General features: G+C 43.3%; 1 protein-coding gene across 1 annotated transcript in view; it reads left to right on the top strand.

Annotated features, from left to right (window-relative positions):
* Nucleotides 1-24,040, top strand: part of ARIH2 (ariadne RBR E3 ubiquitin protein ligase 2) — a 33,694-nt gene extending 9,654 nt beyond the window's left edge. Inside the window, exons 2-14 of the mRNA XM_030458201.1 lie at nucleotides 7,361-7,428; nucleotides 9,111-9,174; nucleotides 11,485-11,632; nucleotides 12,335-12,456; nucleotides 13,351-13,460; nucleotides 14,095-14,212; nucleotides 15,678-15,728; nucleotides 15,828-15,849; nucleotides 17,081-17,232; nucleotides 18,273-18,416; nucleotides 18,762-18,830; nucleotides 19,762-19,845; nucleotides 20,299-24,040. Of these exons, the coding sequence (XP_030314061.1) occupies nucleotides 11,488-11,632; nucleotides 12,335-12,456; nucleotides 13,351-13,460; nucleotides 14,095-14,212; nucleotides 15,678-15,728; nucleotides 15,828-15,849; nucleotides 17,081-17,232; nucleotides 18,273-18,416; nucleotides 18,762-18,830; nucleotides 19,762-19,845; nucleotides 20,299-20,370 (1,089 nt within the window). The 5' untranslated portion in view covers nucleotides 7,361-7,428; nucleotides 9,111-9,174; nucleotides 11,485-11,487 and the 3' untranslated portion in view covers nucleotides 20,371-24,040. The remainder of the gene's footprint in view (nucleotides 1-7,360; nucleotides 7,429-9,110; nucleotides 9,175-11,484; nucleotides 11,633-12,334; nucleotides 12,457-13,350; nucleotides 13,461-14,094; nucleotides 14,213-15,677; nucleotides 15,729-15,827; nucleotides 15,850-17,080; nucleotides 17,233-18,272; nucleotides 18,417-18,761; nucleotides 18,831-19,761; nucleotides 19,846-20,298) is intronic.
* Nucleotides 24,041-24,229: the final 189 nt, after the last annotated feature.

The following is a 24,229-nucleotide window of genomic DNA, read 5'->3' as shown; positions in this document are numbered from 1 at the left end:
TTTTGTTCTCAAACAAAAAAGATCCTGCAGAAAGATCCTGCACATTCTGCTGTATGAAAGCTGTGTTGTTGCCAACCCGATTCAAAATACCTGTATTTTACTACTAAACATCAAGAGGACATGTATAAGTCCATAAATGTGTTCACTATGTGCTATACTTCAGCTCCTAAAGTTCTTGGTTTGTTTTGGTTTTGTTTATATTTTTTAAGCATAGTAAGTTTCCCTTTAGTTGTGGTCAGCAAGGTAAGAGAGCTGTCAGAAGAGCCCAGGCCTGGCAACCTTGTGAGAACATCATGAAGTCATTTGAGGAGAGAAATCAGTTTTGTTCCTTATTACCCAGCGCTGTCGAAATTCTCAACTTGATTGGGAAATGTGGAGGGGGATTTATAGCCCACACATTTCTTTGTGATTCACGTCTTAAGTGTATCTTACAGCCAGTATGACTCTGAGGAGACCAGAAAAAAAAAATCTGTTCACAGCTGTTGATGAGTATGATCTTGGTGGGAGGTAGAGGCAAGACACAAGTTATTAAAAACGCCGAAACAATCTTTCAGTTTCATGTTGCAAGCTTACAGCTGGACAACATGATCACAGGCTGCAAGCAGCTGAAGTGGATCGCCAAATTTCTGTGCAGTGCGTATTAAGGATGGCACAGCAGGAGTGGGTATGTTGTGTGCTATGAAACACTGTTTCTACAAAGCAGATGTTCCTCCTCTTCATCTTTTTGTATCAAAAGAAAAATGCCCTTAGAAGCTGGGATTGTTAAATAAAGGACTCTTATTTGGGATTACTCACAGCTAAGCTACCTAAACCCTGTGTGTGTGTGTGTGTGTGTGTGTGTGTGTGTGTGTGTTTGTGGTGCTGTGGCTCTGTGCCCTCCAGAGGGCCAGTTCGAGTTGGCCACCCTGTGCCACCACTGGCAATTGTGTGGATCCAGGTTATTATCTGCCCTTCACTTCACCCACATGCATCCTCCTCATCCTCCTTTCTGTAAAACAAAGAATTTTCCACTGCTGTGTTTTGCTGGGAAAGCACCAGGGCAGGGGCTGAGCTGAGAATAGCAGTGGGGTGTGTTGCTGGGGCTTTTGGCAGCGTGCAGGGAATGCTGTGTAGTGGGTGCTGATTCTCTCAGACATTACGGTATGTTGGAAAGAATAACTCCTGTGAGTACAGCTGGAGAGTCTCATGTCAGTCTTCTATCTGTGTGTTGTCTTACAGCTTTCTTGATGCATTTCTTCACTCTAAATCTTTCAAAGAAGGAATTTCATAGCTGTTTTGTAATAATTCCTTCTGGCGTACCATCTTAAGTTTTTTGTTTGGGTTTGTTGGTGTTTTTTTAAATTTATTTCTGAATCGCCTCAGGAAGAATAGCCTAACAGCTTGAGAAATACGTATGTTGAGATTTCGTAGCTGAGTCCTACTGATCCTGTTTGTTGGCAGCTGCAGCTGAAATTGTTGCTGTCCTGTGTAGCAGAGTGGATAGATAAAAACAACATGTAAGTGCAGAGAATGAGTAAGAATTTAACCCGAAATCCCCTTTCTCCAGTACTACGCTATGCACTGATGGCTTCACAAGCTGTGTAACACCAGCATTGTTACATTCCCAAACTGCACTCTGCCTCCTAAATATGCTTCTAATCTTGTGGACTGACACCAGGTCTCCCCATGCCACAGGGTGAGTGATGGGGGGGTAGATTAAAAGCCTGTGATGAAGCCAAGCTTGTGTAGTGCTCTTTATCAAGATTGTTCCATGGTGTTGAGACTGAATCTACAGACACTAAATTGCAGTTCTTCCCTCTATGCTCTCTAACCAGGAGAGGGGCTGAATGCCAGACAAATTACAAGTAATACTGTTAGTGAAATCTAAAGGAAAAAAAAAAGCAATACGTCTGATTTCATTGCAGCTCTGTATTTTTTCTTCTGATAAGTGAAATTAATTTGAGTTCAGCTTTGGAAACAGCATTCTAATGTTCTGAAACCTGTAGCAGATCTGAAGGACTTTGCTACAAGACTTTGAACACTTGGGTGTTTATGGGAGGTGATGTTAATCATGGCTCAACCCCCTGTAACCTCTTGAGTTTTCTACCAGGACTGCATATTGGAAGTCAGCTAAAAAGAAGGGTAGATCAAAGCAAAGGAGAAAATTTAGTCAAAAAAATATTTTTTTTTGTTGCCCTTTTATTTCTTCTCAATTCCTGATATTTCTGCAGTTTTCTGAGAAACCCTCCAGTAAAAACAGGGCAGTTGGATGTTTTTTCCAGTGGAACATGGAGTCAAATCTACTTTCCGCTGAGTAATGAATGCAAAATTGCATTTTTTCCATTTGTGGGTCTTCACCTCAGTATCCTGAAGTAGTGTGGCTGAAGGTATTATTTTATTCAGCAAAATTATTCAATACAACGTATGGTTTCTTTCTGAGATGTTACTGTTCCCTACTGCAAATTCAGTTCAGTCTCTATTTTTGACCATCATTGCACACCAACAGCAGCAGCTTCCTAGGCCCTTGGTCTATGTGTTTCTACTGTTGTAAATAATTTAAGAGTGTGTTTTTCAGAAGTTTTGATGCAACACAAACTAATATCTTCCCAAGTTCATCCTTTAGAACTAAAAAAAGCTATTGGTGGATTAAAATAAATGCTTCTCAAGATTAATCCTATTTGCTTAAATCCATCTGTATAAAAACCTTTGATTAAGGGAAATGGAAGCTGTATTTCTTTATGCCAGGTTCTTGTTCATCTCGGCCAGACATTTCAGTGCAGCCCTGATCTAACATGAAATGTCAGCTTGGTGCAAAGCCATGGGATGTCAGCTCCAACTAGATCATAATATCTGCAACTCATTCTGAATTTAATCTCTTTGAAAATCATGGCATGATTCTTGTTTTAAATTTCTGATGACTTATTTCTGCAAAAGTGAGGGTTGAAACATACCACTAAAAAATGGGCCATTCCTTGGAGAAAAGTGAAATGAACTCATGAGATATGCATGCAATATAAATATGCATGAGCAATATCTGTAGAGTGTAAACTCTACAAAACACAGTGGTTTTTTAGCTTTTAAGAAACATTTCTGTCTGAAATAGAAACTGTCAAAGTAGCATGGATCAGAAGATTCTCCACTGTTGAGAGATGAAACTTCAGCTCTTCAAACAGCATAGCTTGCTAGGGAACCAACCTGAGACATCGTTGTCTTAGAGTTGTACAAACTAAGCAAGGTACCAACAGAGCTTCTTGGCAAAGTCTTTTGATATCATTTGGTCCTAGAGAGTGCCAGACCCTCTGGCACTTCAGAAGTGAGCAAATTTTGCTTATCTTGGAGGATCCAGGAGATAAGTGGAGATAGGAATAATAATAATTAAAAAGTACTGTGTTCTCTTCCAGAAGATGAAAAGATGTGTGTTTAATGTGGTGCTGTTACCTTTTTGTTCTGCTTTGAGTATCTAGTTTTGTCCAGCACTATGTAAATTTTCAGGCTTCTTTAACAACTAGAATCTTTGCCTTGTGCAAAGCAGCTTCATCCTGGCACCCTTCCTGTGTTCATAGACACTGTGCCACTTTCCTGGTGCAGTGATAAGCATTAGGGTTTGGTGCCTTTTTCTGGCAATCAGCAGCCTTCTGCCACTATTAAGTCAGAATTATGGTGATGGAGGTTTGGAAGAGGCTTTTGAGGTGACCAAATTCCTGTCTTAAGGTGATGCTTGAAACTGCAGATTGGATGAGATCCTCTCTCTACAGCTTTGCTGCTCTATTATGAAGAAAAAAGCATGGTCTTGAGTCAAAAATTTTCAGGGTTCTATTTGGACTGAGCTGATCTTTGGTTTAAAGTTTTAAGCTGGTGGTAAGGAAACGGAGAAACAAAAATGTGGGAAAGACATTTTTCAGCATCAGGACTGCTTTCTAAACTTTAATAAATGTAATCACAGTCAGAACCATTCTGGAGAAGTCAAGTTATGTCGAAACATTGGCACAATTTATCCAATGCCAACAAAAACAAAAATTGAAGTGCATTGTGTAGAATATGCATCCTCTTCTGCACTGTGGTATGTACAAGTATTTTACTGAAATGACCTTATTATTCTGAAATGGTCTTATTATTTTGAAGTGAGAATAAGAAAGTGTAATCAAAGCTGGCAGTTTATCAAAGGCATCTTTTAGAATTTATTTTACACCTCAGACAAAGCATTTTCTTCTTGGATAACCTGGCATTCTTTTGGTACCCAGTGACTGATAGGGGACTGAATCATAGCTCTTCCTGCAATGTAAGTTTGATATCTTTCATGGTGTGAAACTTCTGGCTGTCCAGCAGTCAGTTGCCTGAACAGCAACCAGGGTGGATTTCCTGAGCTCCAAGGCTGTGGTGGGTGCATGTGCAGGGGGCTTTGATGTCATCTAACTGAACAGTTCAGTCAGCAGTATCAGCTTCTGTACCTTGCTTCTTCAGTATTATAAGGCAATGAATTATGTGCATCTAGACCAGATTTCTGATTGCAGTGATATTTTTCTGTGCTCAGTATGTCTTGGCTCCTGCTTACAAAGAAATACTTCAAGTATTCTGAGGTGTTACTGTGAAAAAACTGACTTGGTAAAATCATTCACTTGTTGTGAATGTACAATCATTGAAGAGAGTGTAAGGTTGCCAATCAATAAAAGCAGGTTTTTATTAAATACTTGTTTTTCTTCTCATGCTTGTTTTCTTGAATCTCTCCTCTAGTGCTGACCCTTGATGGTGTTCATATTTGTCTTCTGAATTTGCTGTTAGTGAGCAGGATGTAGATTGTCAGGTGGTGAAACTCCACTCAACAGGCACAGCCTCAGCCTCATCTGTTATCTGCTTGTCTCCAGTCCCTCTTTCTTACAGTTTGAATGTTATCCATCTTTAACATGTCAGAACTGGTATTTCCATGCCAAGCAGACTGTGGGTACGTTGGTGCAACTGGCTGACTCTGGAACTTGTTTGCAAGATTTCATTCACTCCAGTCAGGTAGTAGCAGAACTTTTTTTCTGCATCAGGGCTTTAATGAAAGTGGCCTCATGACATGAAACCTGGATTGAAAATGTGTTATTCTTGGGTGCTTTTATGATGAAAGTAATAAAATAAGCACTACAGCTGGTCACATCAGTGCTTGTATTTGGAGTAAACCAGGAATGTTAACAGAAGCTTTGTTATTCTTCTAGATCTCATAATTTGGCATCTTTCTGGAGCATTAATTCCAGATTTTGCCTGGCAAATAGTTTTACTCAAAAGCATTTGATTCTACTAGAGTATCTTGTTAAATTTCAGAAATGTGTACACTAGTGTTTGTATTTCTCCTTCTGTACATCTTCATTCTTGAATGTCATGATACTGCAGTGGGTGCTATGCCTCAGGCTCTTAAAATCCAGCTGGAAAGTGTTCATTTCCATGTTACAGATGAACTTCTCATTTAAGTCAGGTCATTTTGTTGTTGCAGATATTTTTTTGCCAGGATGGTAGTTCTTCCTTGCTGCTGCTGCTGCAAAATAATTTCATTGCTGTTAGAGATTTATTCATTAGCATGTGGTTTGCATTTGCAGGAAGCCACTCTTGTAGAGACCACATTCCTGATGCTTGTTTGTTTTACAAATGTGAAATGCAGATGTCTTCCTTGTGCAAGCAACTCCAAGGTGTCTGTCTGGGTCTGCCAGCCTGGGGGCTTAAGATAACAACCCAGCCCAGGCTGGCAGTGGCAGTGAGTGGTGCCAGGCAGCCCTGTGTGACACGATCCATCGGATCACAGCTCCACAGTGTGCCTGGGCAGCCCTTGTTTTCTCAGGGTCACATTGCTGGTAAAGTTGAGGAAGGTGGCAGAGCAGGTCTTAGGCAGCATGAGCTCTAATGCTTCAGTTCTTCTAGAAAAAGGGTTACCTGAACGTTGAAAATTACTCTTTTATTACTGGGACCTCTCAGTGGACAGGGAAGTGAGCAAATCTAGGAAAGGAGAGTGGGTATGAGCCATGCATTGGTGCTGCACTGGTTTAGCTCACTGAGCCAACCATCCAGCACTGACAGATGCCACTGTCAGGGCCAGGGCACTATCATTTGGCAGGAACCAGGTCAGTGATATTGTGAAACTGCACCTCTTTGGTGGGGTAGATTTAGAAGGGTAATGTATTCTCTGCCCCTAGGTGTGCAGAGCCTCTCTGCTTTGTAGGAGTGACCGTAGCTTGTTTTTCCTTGAAGGATTGTGTTGGGGTTGCTGTATATCTGTATTATGAGGACATCTGATCTTGTGATTCACCTGTAGCAGGATTCAGGTAGTCTTAGGGCTTTTCAGCTGGTGACTGGGACTGTGGCTTCTCAAGGGCAAAAAAAAAAAAGAGCTCTTCCTGCAGCTGGGACAGGAGTTGTGTTTTCTGTATGTGTAATAGTGAGAGCTTGTCTTGGAGGGTGTTGGAATGCAGAATGTGCAGACCAATGGGCTTACCCAGGTGCTTCCTAACCCAGAGAGGGGTGAGGAGGCAGGGGTCATGAGCCTTCTGAACCCCTTGGAAGAAGAGATGTCATGTTTGCAGGATACCTGCTTTGTTTGAGCTGATAAAGGCATGAAAGGGTAGAGAGGCAGGTTGGAGGTCCAGCAGCTCAGAAGATGCCTGTGGTCTTGGTGGGTACAAGCCTTTTTGCACAGGCAGACCAGGCTGTTTTCTTCTGAAATAAACTAAAACACAGAAGCAAAGGAGAACTTGTTTGCTTGTACCCTTTTAACATGACTTTAAAAGTTGTGCTACAGTATTCTGGGGATGCTTGGGCTAAATGGTCTGTGCTCGTGCTTGTCAGGAGTTCACTTAATGCAATACCAGTGTGAAAATAGTCCCTGTCACAGGAGCTTTCCATCTTTCTATTCCAGTCCAGAGTGTAACTTTCTTATCCATGGCAAAGGCTTGAGAAAATGTTTTTGTTTTGCCCCCTACCCTTTTCTGTCACAGCACATCTTCATTTGCAGCTTGTTACAGCTTCTCCAGCTCAGTAAGTGGTATCTGTCTGCCCCATGGTGCCTACTTTGAACACTTAGTGAGAGCACTGATCCCACTCTGGTCTGGGCCTCTCAAGTGGTGACCATGGTCAGGACAAGGTGTGGAGCTTCCATGAGCTAATACTTGATTCTTTTTCTCTATGTGCTGTTCTAATGAAGTACATGGGTGAGTTTAAGTACGTCCATGCTTCATTCCAACCTGTATATTGCATGTGCACTGACTGTCAACATTATGTCTAGCAGTTCAATGGAACTGAGTATCACTCAGATATTTTACTGCCTTTGTACAATTTACTAGACCTATAAGATCATAGTCCTAAGCAGAAGTGTGGCCTCAAAATATGCTTAACTTTTTTTTTTTTCCCCACCTAGGTATCACATGCTGTTGCAAAGCTAGTATTAGTTAGTTTCCACTGGCAAATCTCAGAGATTTTGGAAAGGTAAGTATAAACAGTCTTTTCTCTGCTGGGCTCAGTGCTTTCCCCCCTTGCTTTGCAAGAATGCTTAGGTGATCTGTAGGTGTTTTTCTGACAAGCATCTTCAAACCTGAAAGCAGGCCACATAGTCCAATCCAGGGACCAGAAGCAAACCACTATTTTTTTGAGGCTGCATTGCCTGCAAGAAATTAAGAGAACAGGGAGAGCATAGTGGTGGCAAATGGCTTTCAGTCTGAGGAATTATTGTCATGTTGGGAACCCTGTAGATGCATTTAGCTTAAACTTTGAGATAACAGATTGAGAGTGTTGCATCTATATATATTTATTTTAACAAATACAAAGATAACATATGTTCTGCTTTGAACATATGAGCCATAAATCATAAAGAACACTGAACTTATGCTGATACATTCTTCAGTAGAAGATTCACATTTAAGCTTTCACTCCTTCTGAACATCAGCGATGTTTTCCAAGCTGACAAGCATTTGAAGAGCTGGAGAAGATGGTGGGAGAGAAGTGCAGCCCCTTTGTTGCTTGGTCAGTGTCACTATAACAAAGCCCTCCAACTGATTTCAAAAGGGGAGTTTGGACTCTGCCCGAACATGTAGGGGAAACGTGTCAGGAGGCACTGCTGTCTGGCAGCCCCTCCAGAAAATGCCGGCTCAGAACTGAACATTGTCTGAAAATAGAGAGCACATCAGTCTGACTCATTCTGCTATGCCATTTTTGGCCCTGTAGCCAGCAACTCCATCCAGTGAATGTATGGAAAATGTATGGAGGTTGCTGCAGCATCTTTGGTTGATTGGTTGATTACCATGCATCCTGTGAAAGGTTTTCTCTGGGGAGTGCGGAGGGTGAGATATCTGCATAGCAGCTCAGGGTGATTTTGCAGGTCAGCTCATGAGATTTAAACAAGACTAAGTTTGGGGAAGGATTTACTTCTAAAGCAGTGACATTGCAAGTTGTTCTCCAGTTGTTCTGATCCTCAAACTTCTGTCTTGGTACAAAGAGACATTTCCAACTTAAAGATTTCTAATACAACTTAAGTGTTAGTGCAGAGGGAGGATTTACAGCACCTGCTTCTTTTTCTGAAATCACTGGTGATTTTTTTACTGGAGATGTGCATGTTCTTATGCAATGGAAATCACAAACAACAAAACTTCTTATTCAAAGGCTGCTGATAGACAGCTTCATATGTAAAGGGTGATAATCTGTCACAGAGTAAATACTTAACTAGATAATAAGCTAGAATTATAGTGAGATCTAACCAGCATAGCTTGATTTTACAAAGGAATAGGAGACAGGAGCCTCACTGGCTGTGTTATTGTGGCCAGTGACTTGGGACTGCTCTAGATACAAAAATCTTAGCTTCAAAATTAACCTTTTGGGGGGAGGGAGAGAGCTGCATAAAAATACTCATCAAGGGGTGTGAAGGAAATGTTAATCCATTACTGAAGAAGTATTGTTCCCATTTCTGATTTTGAAGCAACTCTCTCAAATTTTGTTGGTGACAATTCAGCTCAGTGTGTGAAAGAGCCTCAGACAGGACACATTTCCACTTCCCTTGGTGAAAGCTACCCTGACATTTGCACAGAGCCTGTTATTCATTCAGGCAAGAAGGAACATTTTAACAGAGCAAAATGTATTCAGAAATTGATTGGGTCATTCTTCAATTGCCTTTTCAGACACAAGTCTAATGCTGCCCAGTTGCTAGTAGAAGCACGAGTTCAGCCCACCTCATCCAAACATGTAAGTATGCTAACTATTTTGGTCTGTTGCCTTGGCAGACACCTCTGACCCACCTCACCAGAGTATTGCATTACTAATGGCTGTCTGCCCCACATTAACCCTTTGCAAACTCAGGTCCAGCAGGCAACTCAGTGCTGGGTTTACTTCTTAAATGAGAATGCATTCAAAGGTGCCCGACTTTAAAATAGCAAGTTTGCTATTGTCTTGCAAATAGTGTTCAAGAATTACTTGCCTCAAGAAGATAAAGCTCATGTTTTTGGCAGGAGTGGTTATACACAATGGAAGGAGTAGAGTACATGGGCTTGGCTGCCTCTTCCAATTCTGCTCTCTGTGTAAAACACACTCAAGGGAAGCTTGGCCTGCACAGAGTGAACAGAACTTGTCTGTGGCTGGAAAAGATTTTTTTTTTCTGATTTGGTTTGGGTTTGTCTTTCCCTACAGTGACTGGTTTCTACACTGCTCTGCTGAGGGATGCTTAAGCCAGTGGTGTTGCTGCTGAGCTAATCAGTAGTGATATTTGAACCAACAGCTTGTGTTTTGCAGCCAGGGCTACACAGGTCTCCAGATAGTTCCACTTCACCCTTTAAATAGAAATTTCCTGTTGCATGTTTACAGGTTGCATTCTCAGTGGGTGTCTTGGTACAACCCATGGTCACCCCAGGAACACATTGCCATGTGTCAGATTTTGAGTGATAAAATATTACATCTGAGAAACACTCAGCTGGGGAGAGGGAAAATTTTAAAAGCCTGATTTGGCATTTGAACTGACGTGTAACTAGCAGAGGGTGAAAATGCTAAAACAGCTTACAGGAGTAAAGTTCATGAATTCAAAATAAATTACCTGCCTAGAGCCCAGAAAAAAAAATCTTTGTTGTTTGACATACTTGCAGATAAGTCCATGTATTTTGACATTTGTCTGGATCTTGTATAAGCTGTTACTTAAGTACTCTCCACTGCAATGGTAATTTCATTTTGGGAAGAGAGATACCACAGTTAAAAAGTTAGTTTAAATCTTGACAAACTTGGTGTGATAGGCAGTTCATTAATTACTTTGGATGTGCTAGGGGAAGTTGCACTGTGCTTCAGCTCCTAATGCAGAATGATGATATTCTGGGGACAGATGCTCGTGCTGTCAAGCAACTGTGACCCTACAGGGAGAAGCTGCAGTGAGGAGCCTGAGGCAACACATTTTCTGTTCAAGTTGAGCAGTTCATGTAGGCAATCAGTGCAGTTGCAGGCTTGGTGGATCTTGTTCTGGTCCATAAATGAGGCTGCTGAGAACAAAGATGTTTTATTTCCTTTTCCATGTGTTCATGCTATAAAACAAGCTCAGCTGGTCATGTGGGTGGGTATCACGGTGCGGCCTCTCTGTGCCTCTGGCATGCAGAGCCAGGCATGGAAGCTGAGGGCTGTCTTGCACAAGCTTCTCAAAGAGTAGCAAAGGTTCAAGTGGGTGAATACAGATCATATGACTTTTCAGTGAAAAGGGAAACAGGAACATAAAAGCCAGACTCTACAAAAGCTGTTTGCAGTTTCATGATGATGTGCTAGACCTAGTTCTTCAAGTCCCAAGGGTGAGCCAAGATGTGTTTGAGCTCGATCTGTTGCCTAGGGATTAGTTCTGTGCTACCCAAGGGGTGATCCAGACTGCTTCCCAGTGGTTTGGTGAAGCAATAGCATAATTATGGCTGACTTGAAACAAACCCTCTAATCCTTTTCAGCTGAAAGGATGATGCCTGCTTTGCCAAGTGTAGCATAGGCAGAAGAGATGCGACATGATGGTCTGTGAGCTCATTCTCCTTTCTGTATAAAGATTCTACATGCTGCACCTTCAGCTGCATCCCCTCTTACCTAAAATCACTGTTCAGTAAAGGGGCACTGCTAAGCCTCCTTCCAGCTATAGCTGCTCTCCAAGGTCTATGGAACAGTGACAGCATCTGCCCCAGCTAACAAAGAGCATTGATGAATTCAGGGAGAGACTAACACAATGTATTCCCCCATTTTTCAAACAAGGCAAGAGTAAGAACCAGAAAAATAAAGGAGAGTTCTGCATAGCACTAGAGTAGAGGCAGGGGCTCTTCAGTGGCTGTCATGGCTGTCAGCCTGTTGTGCTCCCTGAAATTAAAGAAGTTCACAAGAAAGACTGACTATGCACAGCAGCACAGCAGCTGCTTATGAACCTCTTCTGTCCTGGCACTCACCTGAGACCATTTTTGCAGTGAAGGTGATGCAAGTGCCTGTGGATGAGGTGAGAATACCAGAGCAGAGCTGGGATGCTTTCACTGTAATGCTGATTTGTCTCTCTCCCAGGCAATGGTACATTCCTCCCATCACTGCGCAGTGTGTATGCAGTTTGTCCGGAAGGAGAACTTGCTCTCTCTGGCTTGTCAGCACCAGTTCTGTCGCAGCTGTTGGGAGCAGCATTGTACAGTGCTTGTCAAGGATGGTGTTGGAGTTGGTGAGTTCAAGGCAAATATTGTACTGGGACTGTATTTGCCTCATTGGGTGTTCTGATGATGTCTGGCTGAATTGGTCAGAAATGTCTCAGTAATGAGAAAAGAGAGCATGGAATGAGTATTTGTGACAAATTTAATGTGAACTAGAGGTGTTGCTTGAATCCCTGGTTAGCATTAGCACCTGGAGAGCACTACAGCAACAAATCATTCAAGTCTATAGATCCATTTGTTGCATTTCTGCCCTCATGATCTCAAAAGCATGACTGTAACAAATTAGAAGCTGTAAATCTGTGTGTTTGCATCTCCCATGATGTGTTGTTGCACTGCCCCTGGAGTGGATGTCGATGTGAATGTCTGTTCCCTTTGTGTTAGGTAGAAGCCAGCAGCTGCCAGAGTTGCTTTAAGTTTCTACCTTGCCTGTTCTTCGTGCTGGCATGGTAGTATCATGCAGTTTTCTTCTTTAAATCTGACCTTATGAATACTGTTTGAAGCACCTACTAGTCCTGGATGCACATGTGCCCTGTCATCTTTCAGTGTAGACAGTTGGGCTTCAGCTTTTCATCAGCCCTGATAGATTTGTTTCACAGTTGTGTCCCTCTTGCTACAACAACAGATGGCACCTAGGAAACTGTGTGGAATGCTCGCTGTGCATTCACTCCTTAGTCTAAGCTGCACTGTGCTAAAATGTTGCTTTCCCTTCTCAGGGGTTTCCTGCATGGCTCAGGACTGCCTGCTTCGGACACCAGAAGACTTTGTGTTTCCATTGCTGCCTAGCGAAGAGCTGAAAGACAAATACAGGCGCTACCTCTTCAGGGACTATGTGGAGGTATAGGGTGTTCTTCACTTTTAAAATATACTGGGTCAATTCACCAATGACCTGCAGAAATTTTGTTTGTGTCTTCCTTTTTTTATTAGAAAAACAGTGACTGCAGCAAAATTGTCCCTGATAAATGTGATGTGGCTGCTCGTCTAGGACACCTTCTCTGACAAAATGCTCTAGCAGGCTGCCAAAGTAAATTCTGCTGTAAGGTCACACAGTAACTCCTTGGCTAGTGCTTGGCTCTTTTCCTGAAGCATAATTCTCAGTGTTGCAGCTGAGAACTTCAGTCTTAGTGCTCTTGCATAGATATTTTAGGTTCTGAAAAAAAAAAAGTCACTCATCTTATTGTAGCCCAACTGAGTTGGCTTGCTCAATAATATTTTGTGATGTTTTTGGAAATTAAAGCAGAAATTGTTAGGGTTAAATATATAGGAAGTAGTCTGGTAACCTATAACCCTCAAGTAGCAGCAAAGCAGTGCAGAAGAGCGGTGTCACCCCTCTTCAAGAAGACACCATTTGGGAGGGAAACACCACCACAAGGGTGCAGCTGAGTGCATTCTGGAGCATTAGGAGAAGATAGAGAAAGAGCTCAAATGGAATGAAACTGTCTTGGGGCAGGGGGTGGTGGTGTCTTGGAGTTGTTTGCTGTGCTCATTTGGTCTGTGGCCCTCCATTTAAATTCCACGTTCTAGAGAAGTGGTAAGTAATTAACAGTCCCTTTCTGAATGTGTAAGGTTTGTCTGCTCTGTTGGCTAAGATGTGGTGACAAGTTTCACTGTCTTTATCAACAAGAAGTACTGACTTGTGTATTTTTGAGGATAGGAATGGTTAAATTTGAACAGATGAAGACAATGCTCTTCTGCACCCACTGCTGATCTTACCACCTTGGTATGTTCACAGAGCCATTATCAGCTGCAGCTGTGTCCTGGTGCTGATTGCCCTATGGTCATACAGGTACAGGAGCCAAAAGCCCGGCGAGTGCAGTGCAATCGTTGCAATGAGGTCTTCTGGTAAGAAACAGAGAAGGTTAAAGATCATGGGGAAAGTGTGTTCTGTCCTTGGAGCTACTCCATTTGCTTGCCAACAGGTTCAATGTGTAGAAGCATCTCAAATGCTTTGCTAGAATTGTTTGTAACTTGAGTTAGCTTGAGTAATTGGACACTTGGGGTCTGACTTCTGCTGGTGGTCAGCCCTCAACTCCTTGTGAGTTAGGCCTTCTGACAACCAGGGAATGCAGAGCTTGAATAATGAAGGGATTACAAATCTCCCATTCTCATATTTTGGCTAGGTTACAAATTCTGGTACTGTCATAGTGACTGGTAGATTCTCATAGTAGATGTGGGGGCATCACTGCTATCTGCTGGTATTGAATTTTTAAGTTCATTACAAGTGTTTTGACTCCATAGTGTCTGATGTGTTGTGAGAATAAATTGTGTGAGAATAAATTTTTGGTGAACATAAAAGCTGACATGGGGGTTGACTGGAGCTCAGCCTTGGTCTTTGCACTCTAGTAATGCACTTTGTGTCCCTTGCCCTTGCTCAGCCTCCCAGATTTTGGTCACCAGGAGGATCTCAATTCTTGAGTCACCTCCTTGGAAATCAATGTCTCTATCTTTCTTCCCTTTTTTCTTTCCCCTCGTTAAGCTTTAAGTGTCGGCAGATGTACCACGCACCCACAGACTGTGCTACCATTCGGAAATGGCTCACCAAGTGTGCAGATGACTCCGAAACAGCCAACTACATCAGTGCTCACACTAAAGATGTAAGAAAACAAGCACCTGTATGTTTTCTCTTGTCCTCTGGTCCTGCCTGGGAAGCAGGGTACAATTCTGTATGTGTGTGAGCATTGTGTGCTGCTTTTTCACAGACTGCATATTCTCACAGCTCCCCAGGGACTGTGTGGTATAACACAACAGAATGCTTTATGCATTAATGCCCTTCTGCAGCAAGGACTTGATGGTCCTTATTACAGACTTGGTGTGTGTCTTTGGCAGTCAGGTATACTGCCCTCCTACAGGCAAATGAATGGTGTGGGTCCTTTGAAATGATCCATGGAGATGTGTTTAAAATGGGAGGGGTGAATACAGTAAGTGCAGAGTCAGTACCAAAGAAAGCCCTGGTGGTGTTTAAACCTGAACAACTGTGTGGAATACTGTGAACTGGAATGCAAGGGAGATAAAGGCTTGATTTGGCAAGGACATCAAAATGGGGTAGATGAAGTCTGCAAATTAGCCATTTACATACTTCTAGTAGACTTAGATCCAAGGAAAAGAAATAGTATTACATATTGTGCACTCTAGACTACCTATAGAATTGACTGGCAAAGTTATAGATCTGCTACCTTTATCCTCTAGATTAGCTGTCTGCAAATTAAAATTTTTAATGTATTTTGTGGGTTTTGTGGCCTGACTTTAAAACAGTTCTTAGCTGGCTTTTGTTCTACAGTAGCAAATGACAGTGTGACAGTGCCAATTATCTGCAAGCTTCAGTTGTGTTAGGAAAGAAAGCACTTAGCTAGATTAAAGATCCTAAATTCCCTTCTTTTTCTGGAGAAGGAGTCACCATGTGGTGGCATTGTTTCTGCTATGCTCTTTTGTAGAAATAAGATTCTGTTATATTGAGTGTTGTCCTGGCATACATTTTACCTGCCATTAAGATATATAATAAGCAGCAAAACTCACTTCCTTCTTTGTACCATTGCAACCCAAAAAATGTAACTGAACTTGTCACTCCAGGGCACCAGTGGTCTCTGATGGAGTGAAGAAGTGTGTAGGTTTCACTGTAGTCATCCAGATTCTCTGCAGCTAGCTTAGTTGTCATCTGTTAGTGCCTGCTGAAGGCAGGATTAAGTGCTGATTATCTTGTAGTCCAAGTGGCTGGGAAAGCTGCTGTTGTATGTGAGTTAATTACAGTCCTGTGCCCAAGCAACTACTAACTGGTAACTGAGTGAGACCTACAGTTTTACAAGGAGTAACAACAGCAAACTTTTTTTCTTGAGCAAGCAGTCAAGTGCTGCAGTGTAACTGCCCTGGCTTTGTCTTTCTGCCTCCCGTTTAAACAGAGCTGTCAGGAATTGGTGGGAGGCAGGGTGTATGTGTGTTAATATTCCTATAGACACAAATGTGTACATTAAAAGCAGGCAGGAGGGGAATAATCATGTAAATTGCAATTCTTCAGAAGCCTGCTAGAGACAAAATGTTAACTAACAAATACTTCTGTTTCCCCAGTGTCCCAAGTGCAATATCTGTATTGAAAAGAATGGAGGCTGCAATCACATGGTGAGCAATTCCATGAACGTGTCACACCTTCCTTGTTCTAAGCAGCATTTTTTTTCCTTGCTTTCTACTAACCAGTACCTCCTATCTCTTCTTTTTCAGCAATGCTCCAAATGCAAACATGGTAAGTAGGACTACCAGACAGTTTTCTCTGCAGTGTTTGTGATTATGTTTGCTGTTTGGGTTTTTTTTTCTTCGTGATATGAAGACAAATTGTGAATATCAACTGAATTTTTTTTCCCCCTAGTAAAAAAAAAGGTGGACAGGATATTAATTACAGACTTGTGTGTGATAGCTGCTTTTTTTTTTCCCCCCACTGGCTGTGATCTCATCTGGGTTTGATTCAGTGCTGGTTTGGCTCCCTCTCATTGACATGTCCACTGTATAGAGAAGTCTCCATCTCTACCATAATATTAACAGGGGAATCTGTCTCAGGGGAGACCAAGTGCTTTCTAGGTAATTGTGTTTATCGTCAGCTGAAAATACTGGAAGAACTGAGCCATTTACTCAGATCAGCTTAACTCCTTCTGCTTAGTGGTGGAAAGAATGAGCTTCAAACTATAGGAAACTGCAGGAGCTGTGAACTGTTCTGCGTAACCTTATCTGTTGGACTTCTCAGTCCACCCCTGTGCAATTAACAGCCTGAGTTCTGTGGCCTTTTGTGATTTCTGTTGCCTTGGAGTGAGACAGTTTTTTATTCAGCCTTTCCAATTAAATGTGCTACCAGGAAATATTACAATATCAGAAACTTATTCGGAAGATTATTAAAGATCACTGTCCTCTCTCATTTCCTTTGCTTTGGAGTCCTCAGCAGCACTGGACGTGATTTGATGGAGCTGTGACAAGGGTGAGCAGGCAAGTGCCAAGGTACCATGGTGACTGGCATTCCAGAAGGCTGGTGAACTCCGGAAATAAAATTTTCAGTCTTTTATTCTGAGTTACACAAAAGTGATTGAAATTGTAGCAACTTTAATCTCCTTTTTTTTTCCTTTCCAGCGGAACACTCACATTCTCCCTCTGAAATCAGGAAATTGTCACCCAGGCTTTGCTATTGCTCTTTCCTCCACTTTCTTCTCACTTTAGTGGCTCCTAACTTGAAGTGTCATAAATCACCGTGATCTGAAGTTACCTGGGTAGCTCTTCCCTTGAGAGAACTGAGTGCAGGCTTTATTTTGCACTAATTAGTTCACTTTTGGATTTGATTGTCCACTCTCTATTCATCTAGAGGTCTGCTATATGTTTCTTGGCTTAACAGAAATACCTGAAAACAGATGGGCTGTGTCTTTTGGAGCTTTTCTTTCTTGGAAGTTGTTTTTTTCTGTGCATCACAGTGGGTTTTTTGCTGTTTTCTGCAGACTTCTGCTGGATGTGTCTGGGAGACTGGAAGACTCACGGCAGCGAGTACTACGAATGCAGTCGGTACAAAGAGAATCCTGATATTGTAAACCAGAGTCAGCAAGCACAGGCCAGGGAGGCCCTTAAGAAGTACTTGTTCTATTTTGAGAGGGTAGGAGACATCTCCTTGGCCAGAGCTGCTGTAGCCTTTTAATGCTCCCTGCCTGGTGCAAAGGTCATTGCCAGCAATCTCCGTGCAAGAAACTGCCCAAAGAGAATCTGCAGAATTTTCAAGCCCTGTTGTTTTTTACTCAAAAGTTTGCCCTGCAAATCCCATCCAAAACAGTAATACTGTATCCAAGGCAAATAATATTTCCTCCTGTATTTCCTTATGCTAGAGAAACTCTGTATTACCTGTGTGCCACTCTGCTGTTTTCCTGTCGGCTGAGTGCTACTGCAGTAAATAGATATTGCTCCAAACATTTCCTTCCAGGACCAGGGAACTTCTGTTCCTTTCAGTTTGTCTTTATACAGACAAAGAGTAAATAAACTCTGCCATGTTTATTACTCCACTGATCATGCCATAGTTTTCATGAATTCTTGTGTAATCTCATTTTTTAAAGTTGCAGTCAAAGCACCTCTGTCCACACAGCAAGGTTGATGCACCTGGCCATACAATGTGATTCTAGAGCAACATCTCTAGAAGAGAACATGGTAGAGGCTCAATGCTGCTCCATTTCATTTGTTTCCCCATTAAAAATGAGTTTGTTCTTCCTACCGTGAGCCAATTCCTGTGATGAAACAAATATGTTCATTCCTGGCTCTCCAGACCATGCTTAAAATATGCACACAAATGCTGGTATTCACTGAGCCAGTGTTAAATGTTAATTTAAACTCTTGAGTTTTCTATAGAAATCCTGTAAGTAGGGTAATCACTATTACTTTCCATTTTGTTAAACAGAATGTCATTGTGCAACCAGGGGGCATTGCCTCTCTGAGGAGCTGGGTTTGCTCAAACCCTGCTCTTTGCTGCTGTATAAAGCCTCCACCACTTGCTACTGGAGGTGCTGCCTTGCTGTTCTTTCCCACAGCATGTCTTGCCTTGCTGGACTCCTCCCTGACTTCAATTTCTGCTTGCTAGAGCTTGCTCCTTTGTAGCAGCAGTGTTCTGGTCTCATATAGTTTTTTTCTTTCTCCATTGTCCCCTTGCAGTGGGAGAATCACAATAAAAGTCTACAGCTGGAGGCACAGACGTACCAACGAATCCAGGAGAAAATCCAAGAAAGAGTTATGAACAACTTGGGAACATGGATAGACTGGCAATACCTACAAAATGCTGCAAAACTACTTGCAAAGGTGGGTAGTTGTGGCTTCTTTTGGCACAAGAATACACACCAGGATGCTGAATTCACAACACAAAATGAAGAAGGGAATTTGGGGGTTGTGGGAACGTGGGACAGTGCCTCTGGTCTAGAACATGAACTAGCCAAAAGTCATCTGGAAGTAACCTCTGAGAAATTATAACTTAATTATACAAGTTCTGCCAAGGAAGGTGTAGGAAGTCCCACCATGAAGTGTCTAGTTGTGCTTGTCAAAAGGTAGTTTCTTAGCCTGTAGTGGTCACACAGATATGACTGTGCTGACTTCCAAGTCTGAGACTCTTATCCTTCTTTTCTCTCTCTTACTCCCACTCCCCAACAGTGTCGTTACACCCTGCAGTACACATATCCATACGCCTACTACATGGAGTCTGGTCCCAGAAAGAAACTGGTAAGATGTTTTGTGCTTTTCTTTGCTTTTTGGGATGTAGTCGGCAGAAGGCTGGGCTAAATTTCAGAGCTTAGCAGTGTCTGAAATATTAGTCATGAGTCTGAGGTCAGGACAGGATAATTAATAATAGGTGGGTTTGCACCTTTCCTCTTCACTTGCAGCTGACCAGCAGCTCAGTCCTCTCATTCATTACATTCAATTGTTTTCCCAGGGTACTTGGCTGTGCTTTCACTAACAAACAATTTACCCAAATGTTTTGAGGCTGGAAGTGTGTGTTTGTTTCCTTGGTAAGACTTACACAGTGCCATGGGCCTTATTTCATGTGGACAGCTGCCAGAGGATAGCTTTTACAGCCTTGAATCAGGGTGTAGCTCTGCTTTTTATTCCTGCTGTAAGTTGCTTGCTGGCTTGGAGCATCTCATGGACTGGACACTTCCAAAGGTAGCCGTGAATTTCACTGAAGAGGTTTTTAAATTGCTTCAGCTGTTCAGTACAACCTGCCATCCAGTGTCTCCCTGTAGCATGTGTTCTCTGAGGCTGTGGACAGATGTTACCTTCTGTATCCAACTGTGCAGTGGAACAAGTTACCATTCCCAGCAGTGGTTAATAGTCCCTCTGCTCTGCCTGCAGAGCTGCTTTTGAGAGCATTTTCTGACCCATTTTATAGCTAAATGAGCAGAGTTAGGAGGTATTTGAAGTGGTTTTAGGCTGACTGGATTAGTTGAGTGATGCAGGTTGGAGAGTGCTTACACAAGAAACTCCTGGAAGAGTAATGCTGTATAGCTGAGGGCAGATAGAGGAGGCACAAACCTGCTCTGCCAGCACAGCTGTCAGCAGCATGCATTTGTCTGCTCCTCAAGTATAGTTTGTGGCATGAAACTGCTCCACTAAACTGATTTCTTGTGGCTGTTTCTTATTGTGCTTTTTGCAGTTTGAATACCAGCAGGCCCAGCTGGAAGCTGAAATTGAAAATCTCTCGTGGAAGGTGGAGCGAGCAGACAGCTATGACAGAGGGGTAAGTGTTCTGCTTGCTTGAGCCTGCTGGCCTGGTTTGTTGGCCTTAATACTTCTGCAGGAACACTGAGGCAGCTGAGTGAGGGTTCTGAGGAGCGAGACCCAGAAACTCACGTTTAGCCAGCCTGTGCTCAGTGCCTTGCAGAAGAGAAGGGAGAGCTGCCGTGAGTCCTGCAAACTGAAACAGGACCAGGAAAGCTCTGGAGGAAACTGCATGTAGCCCTCTGGTGAAGAGCAGATTCCTTAAGTACACAGCTTGTTAGAGAGAGCAGGAACCAAGTGACTGCAGAGGGAGCCTATGTTGAAAGAAAAAGTATCTGTGCTCTTGTGCTGCAGAGTGTGTGTGAAGTGTGAAGGTTGGCCCATCTCAGGCTGGAGCTGAATCTCTCCCTGAAGAAAACCAGCTCATCTCTGGGGAGTTCCTGCTAACAGTTTCCATCTTCTGTTTTACCAGGACTTAGAGAATCAGATGCACATAGCAGAGCAGAGACGGAGGACCCTGCTGAAAGACTTCCATGACACATAAGAGAGGAGGAAGTGACAAAGTGCAGGGGTGAGAGCAGCGAGTGAAGTGATGGCAGCTTCACCGGGATAAGCAGGCACTGCCTCTGGGAGAACACGGCCAAGGACAAAGCCACCCCTCCCCTTGCAAGTCAGACACATGCAAACACCACATCTTAGTCCAGTTTGTTCTCTTATCTTTCTGTTTCTGTTTCTGCCAGGCTAGAGGCCAGAGTTCAGATTGGCATATTTCCTGGGACATTTCCCTCCTGCCCGTGATGGTTTCAGAAGGGGAGGGAGTTTTTCTCTGAATGGCTGTTAATAGTATTAGATCATTACAATTATGTAATTTTCAACGGTTGTAAAATTATACAGACAAACCTTAGAATAACACGCAACCCTTTTTAAAATAAATTGGCAGTGGAGTGTTTTTCCTTAATCTGCTTGTAAATCTAATGGGCTTTTCCCCTTTCTCCCTCTCCCTTCTTCTGACTCAAAAATCCTCCTAGACACTCAAGGAGGTTACAAATTATCTCAACAAGATTTCCCAATGGTCCTTTAACCAGGGCATTGTAGCACTGGCATTGCATGAGGAGAGTGGCTGGTGTTAAGAGTGGCTTCTGCTGTGTCTGACCCAACAGGACCAGCAGTTGCTGTGGTTTCATATGATTACATGTGACATCTCTTTTCTTGTAAATCAGCTGTGCAAAATCCTGCTACATAAACAAAATCAAACAGGAATTGTAAGGAAAAGACCAGGTTAACACTGGAGAAGATATGCCTTGAGTCAGGTCACAATCTGCATTTGGTTAATTTTAGGTCTTCCATGTAGACTTTTGCTTTACTTGTTTTTGTGGGGAGGGTGTTGTATTGCCAAAGTGAGTGATGAGGGAATAGTAGTATACAGTTGTTAATAAAGGCTTGGGGCTTTTGCAGAGTGAAACAATCCATGTTATAACAGTGCCATGCAGCCTGGTAAAAGTTTATTTGTGCCTGCTGGGTCACATGGCTGAGAGAATTTGATCCCATTCTTCAAGGTGAGAGTAAATACTGCTACATTATGAGGAGGAAAGATGATGTACAACACACTCCCTGGCACGTGTCGGCACTTGAATACAGGTGTGCTGTTTGTGCAGAGCCTGCACCAAGCCAGGCAGAAAATTAACTAGCAAAATTAATTTATTTGTATGATAGTATTGGTACTGGTGGGAACTTACCAGAAAAACTGATTGTTAGGAGCATGTGGAGCTTTTTTATTAACATTCTTTTTTCTAATGTAAAATATACACTAAAATAAAAATATGAAAACCTAGTTCATCTTAGTAGGGCTTAACATGAAAAAGGTTACTGAAGTGCTGAGGCTTGCCTGTTTGCTACAGGAAGCAGGCCACATGTTAACATTTCACAGGTGTGAATGTCACCTGTACCAGGAATATGTTTGCAACCAGGGAGGTGGAGCTAGAATCTGATCTGAGGAAATCTTCACCTCTGTGGGGAACTCACAGGATTCTCTTCCATACTGTATGGAAGTGTTGCCTTTGATGCATCCCTGTGTGCTCTGTTGCCCTTATATAATGTCGCTTGACAGAGATTAAACTGAAGTTGGGGGAAAGTGCTAAATTCCTGCATGTCAGAATAAGCTAACTCTGCTGTTGGAGCCTTTTTCATGTACCAGATACATGTGAGCCAAGTATTTGCAGCACATATGATCAAGCAGATTGATTTTAATGAGAGGTGCATCAATTTACAAGAGGAGTAGCTATTGTAGGAGCTAATGCCATGGCCATGCTTGTTGTACACAGCAGAAATTTTTGAGAGGCCTTTTCCTTCCCCCTCCTGTCCCTGGCATGGGCTGCGTCCTCAGGGAATACAGTATGGAGGAGCTGCTGACAGAGAAGGGGGGTTACATGGGAAGCATCTGAGGGAGGAGCAGGGCTGCAGAGGTGGCTGGAGCCAGGGAGAAGGGCAGGGAGGTAGCCTGTGGTTGTAGGGAGAGCTGCTCAGGTGTTGCTCCCTGTGTTCCTGTGTCCTGTTCTGACTCCCCTCTAGGCTGGAGCCATAGAGGTAGATACAGCCCCACTCCAGCCATGTTTTCCTGACTTAATTCCCTCCTCTGCTCCCAGCAGCAAGTCTTTGTGCCCTCATCATGATATATTCTAGAAGTTGGCCTCCTCCTTCTTCTCCCCTTCCCAAGGGATTGTGCAAATCTGGGCACAATGGGCACAAGAGATATTATGGGGGAAGACTTGCTGAGACCCAGCAGTTTGCAGTGTGTAGAACCAGTGTTTAAACTGTTCTTTAAAAATGTAATGTGCAAAGTACTAATTAAGATAAAAGCTGGTATTCTTGTTGTCTAAATGTAACTAGCACAACACCTAATCTCTTTGCAGAACAGGACTGTGGAGTTCCCTAATCCCAAAGAACTCTCACTTCTGTTAGATAATTGTCCATCTTGGAGCTAGATGAGAATGGGGTTTTGTCTCTCTCCCTCCCTGCTGCCTTCCCTCCCTCCCTCTCCAGTGCCCCCACAAAATACTTTGCTATGAATCCTTGTTTGTAGACAAGCTCAACTGCAGAGCTGTGGCCAAGCCTCCTGAGCAGACTTCTGAGATGCTTGGCTGAGGAACAGTAACACATATTGCACAGTGTGTCCCCTAATTCTTTCAAATTTTCTGAAACCAGAGCTTTGTCAGTAGTTCTGTTTTCCAAAGAAAACAAATGCCCTTTCTGACAGTGGTGGAAGTCCTGGTTTGCACGCACAGATCCTGTTTCTGCGCTCTCTGGGAAAACAGCAGGACTGAGGTGCTTTTGCAGCCCGAGCTGGTTGACTTCTGTACTGCTGTTGTACAGAATGTTGTAGGTTCCAAGATGAAACCTGCAGAACATGGGGGCTCTGAGCTCTTTGTGTGAAGTGTCTGGCACTGCGAGAGAGGCAGGGGGCAAGAAGGAAACAGGAGCTCTCAACACTGAAAGACAAGGCCAGGCTTTTCCCCTCAGATCAGTAAATGGCCCTATTTGAGTCACGAGGTTACGTGAATGTAGGTGAATAGAAAGTGGATCAGGAATCGTTAATTCTGAGGTACAAGTTTCCCTTTGGTGCATTACTGCTGCAGATGTGGAATGTTTGCTTTTTTTTTTGCTTTTTGTTTTTTTTTCTTTGTTTTGCACTCCTTTCCAGATGCACCCACCGGACACCTCTCCATCCTTGCATCCCATACTCTTTTTATTTCAGCTTTGCTTGTGTTAGTGCATTGGCTGCCTCACCTCTAACAGTCCTCAGGCTTCCCAGACTGTAACAAAAATAAATTTTCTACTGGTGATATAAACTGCATGACTGCTGCTGTGGGCGCTGCCCAAAGCGCTGTACCCACGCTGGGAGGGGGCAGCAGGAGGTTTCTGTATCATAGTCTTGCACTCTTTAAATTTTAGACTTTTTAAGCGGGTGGGGGAAAAAAAATTAAAAAAAAAAAAATTCAAAATAGAACTTTATTTTTAAATGAGGCGCTCGTTCTGGGAATCCCTCCCTCTCCTCGCCCCGCTCTGGTTCGGGCTGCGGGGGGGCCGCAGAGCCGCTGCCACCCCTCGCTTTTCTTGGCAGGTGCTGGAGAGGGGCGGGGACGGCGCAACCCGCCCGGGAGACGTTTCCCGGAGGGGTGCCCTCGCGTTATTTGAAATAAATTGTGATTTCTAACTTCGGCGGTGTCCCGGCTCTTCTTGGGGGTTCGGGGTGGGGGGACCGAGTGGAGGGAGAGGGCAGAGGGCGGTGCCCGCGCTCCTCCCCAGCCCCGCCCCGGGGTGCGCTGGCCCCGCCCCCATCGCGCCGTGACGCAGCACGCGGGGCGGTTGCCGTGGTGACGCGCCGGGCCTGGGGGGGGCTCCGGGGC

The sequence above is a fragment of the Calypte anna genome, chromosome 12, assembly GCF_003957555.1.
Source record: "Calypte anna isolate BGI_N300 chromosome 12, bCalAnn1_v1.p, whole genome shotgun sequence".
In the NCBI taxonomy this organism is placed as follows: domain Eukaryota; kingdom Metazoa; phylum Chordata; class Aves; order Apodiformes; family Trochilidae; genus Calypte; species Calypte anna.
Note: the sequence above shows the minus strand (reverse complement) of the source record. Positions and strands in the feature narration are given on the sequence as shown.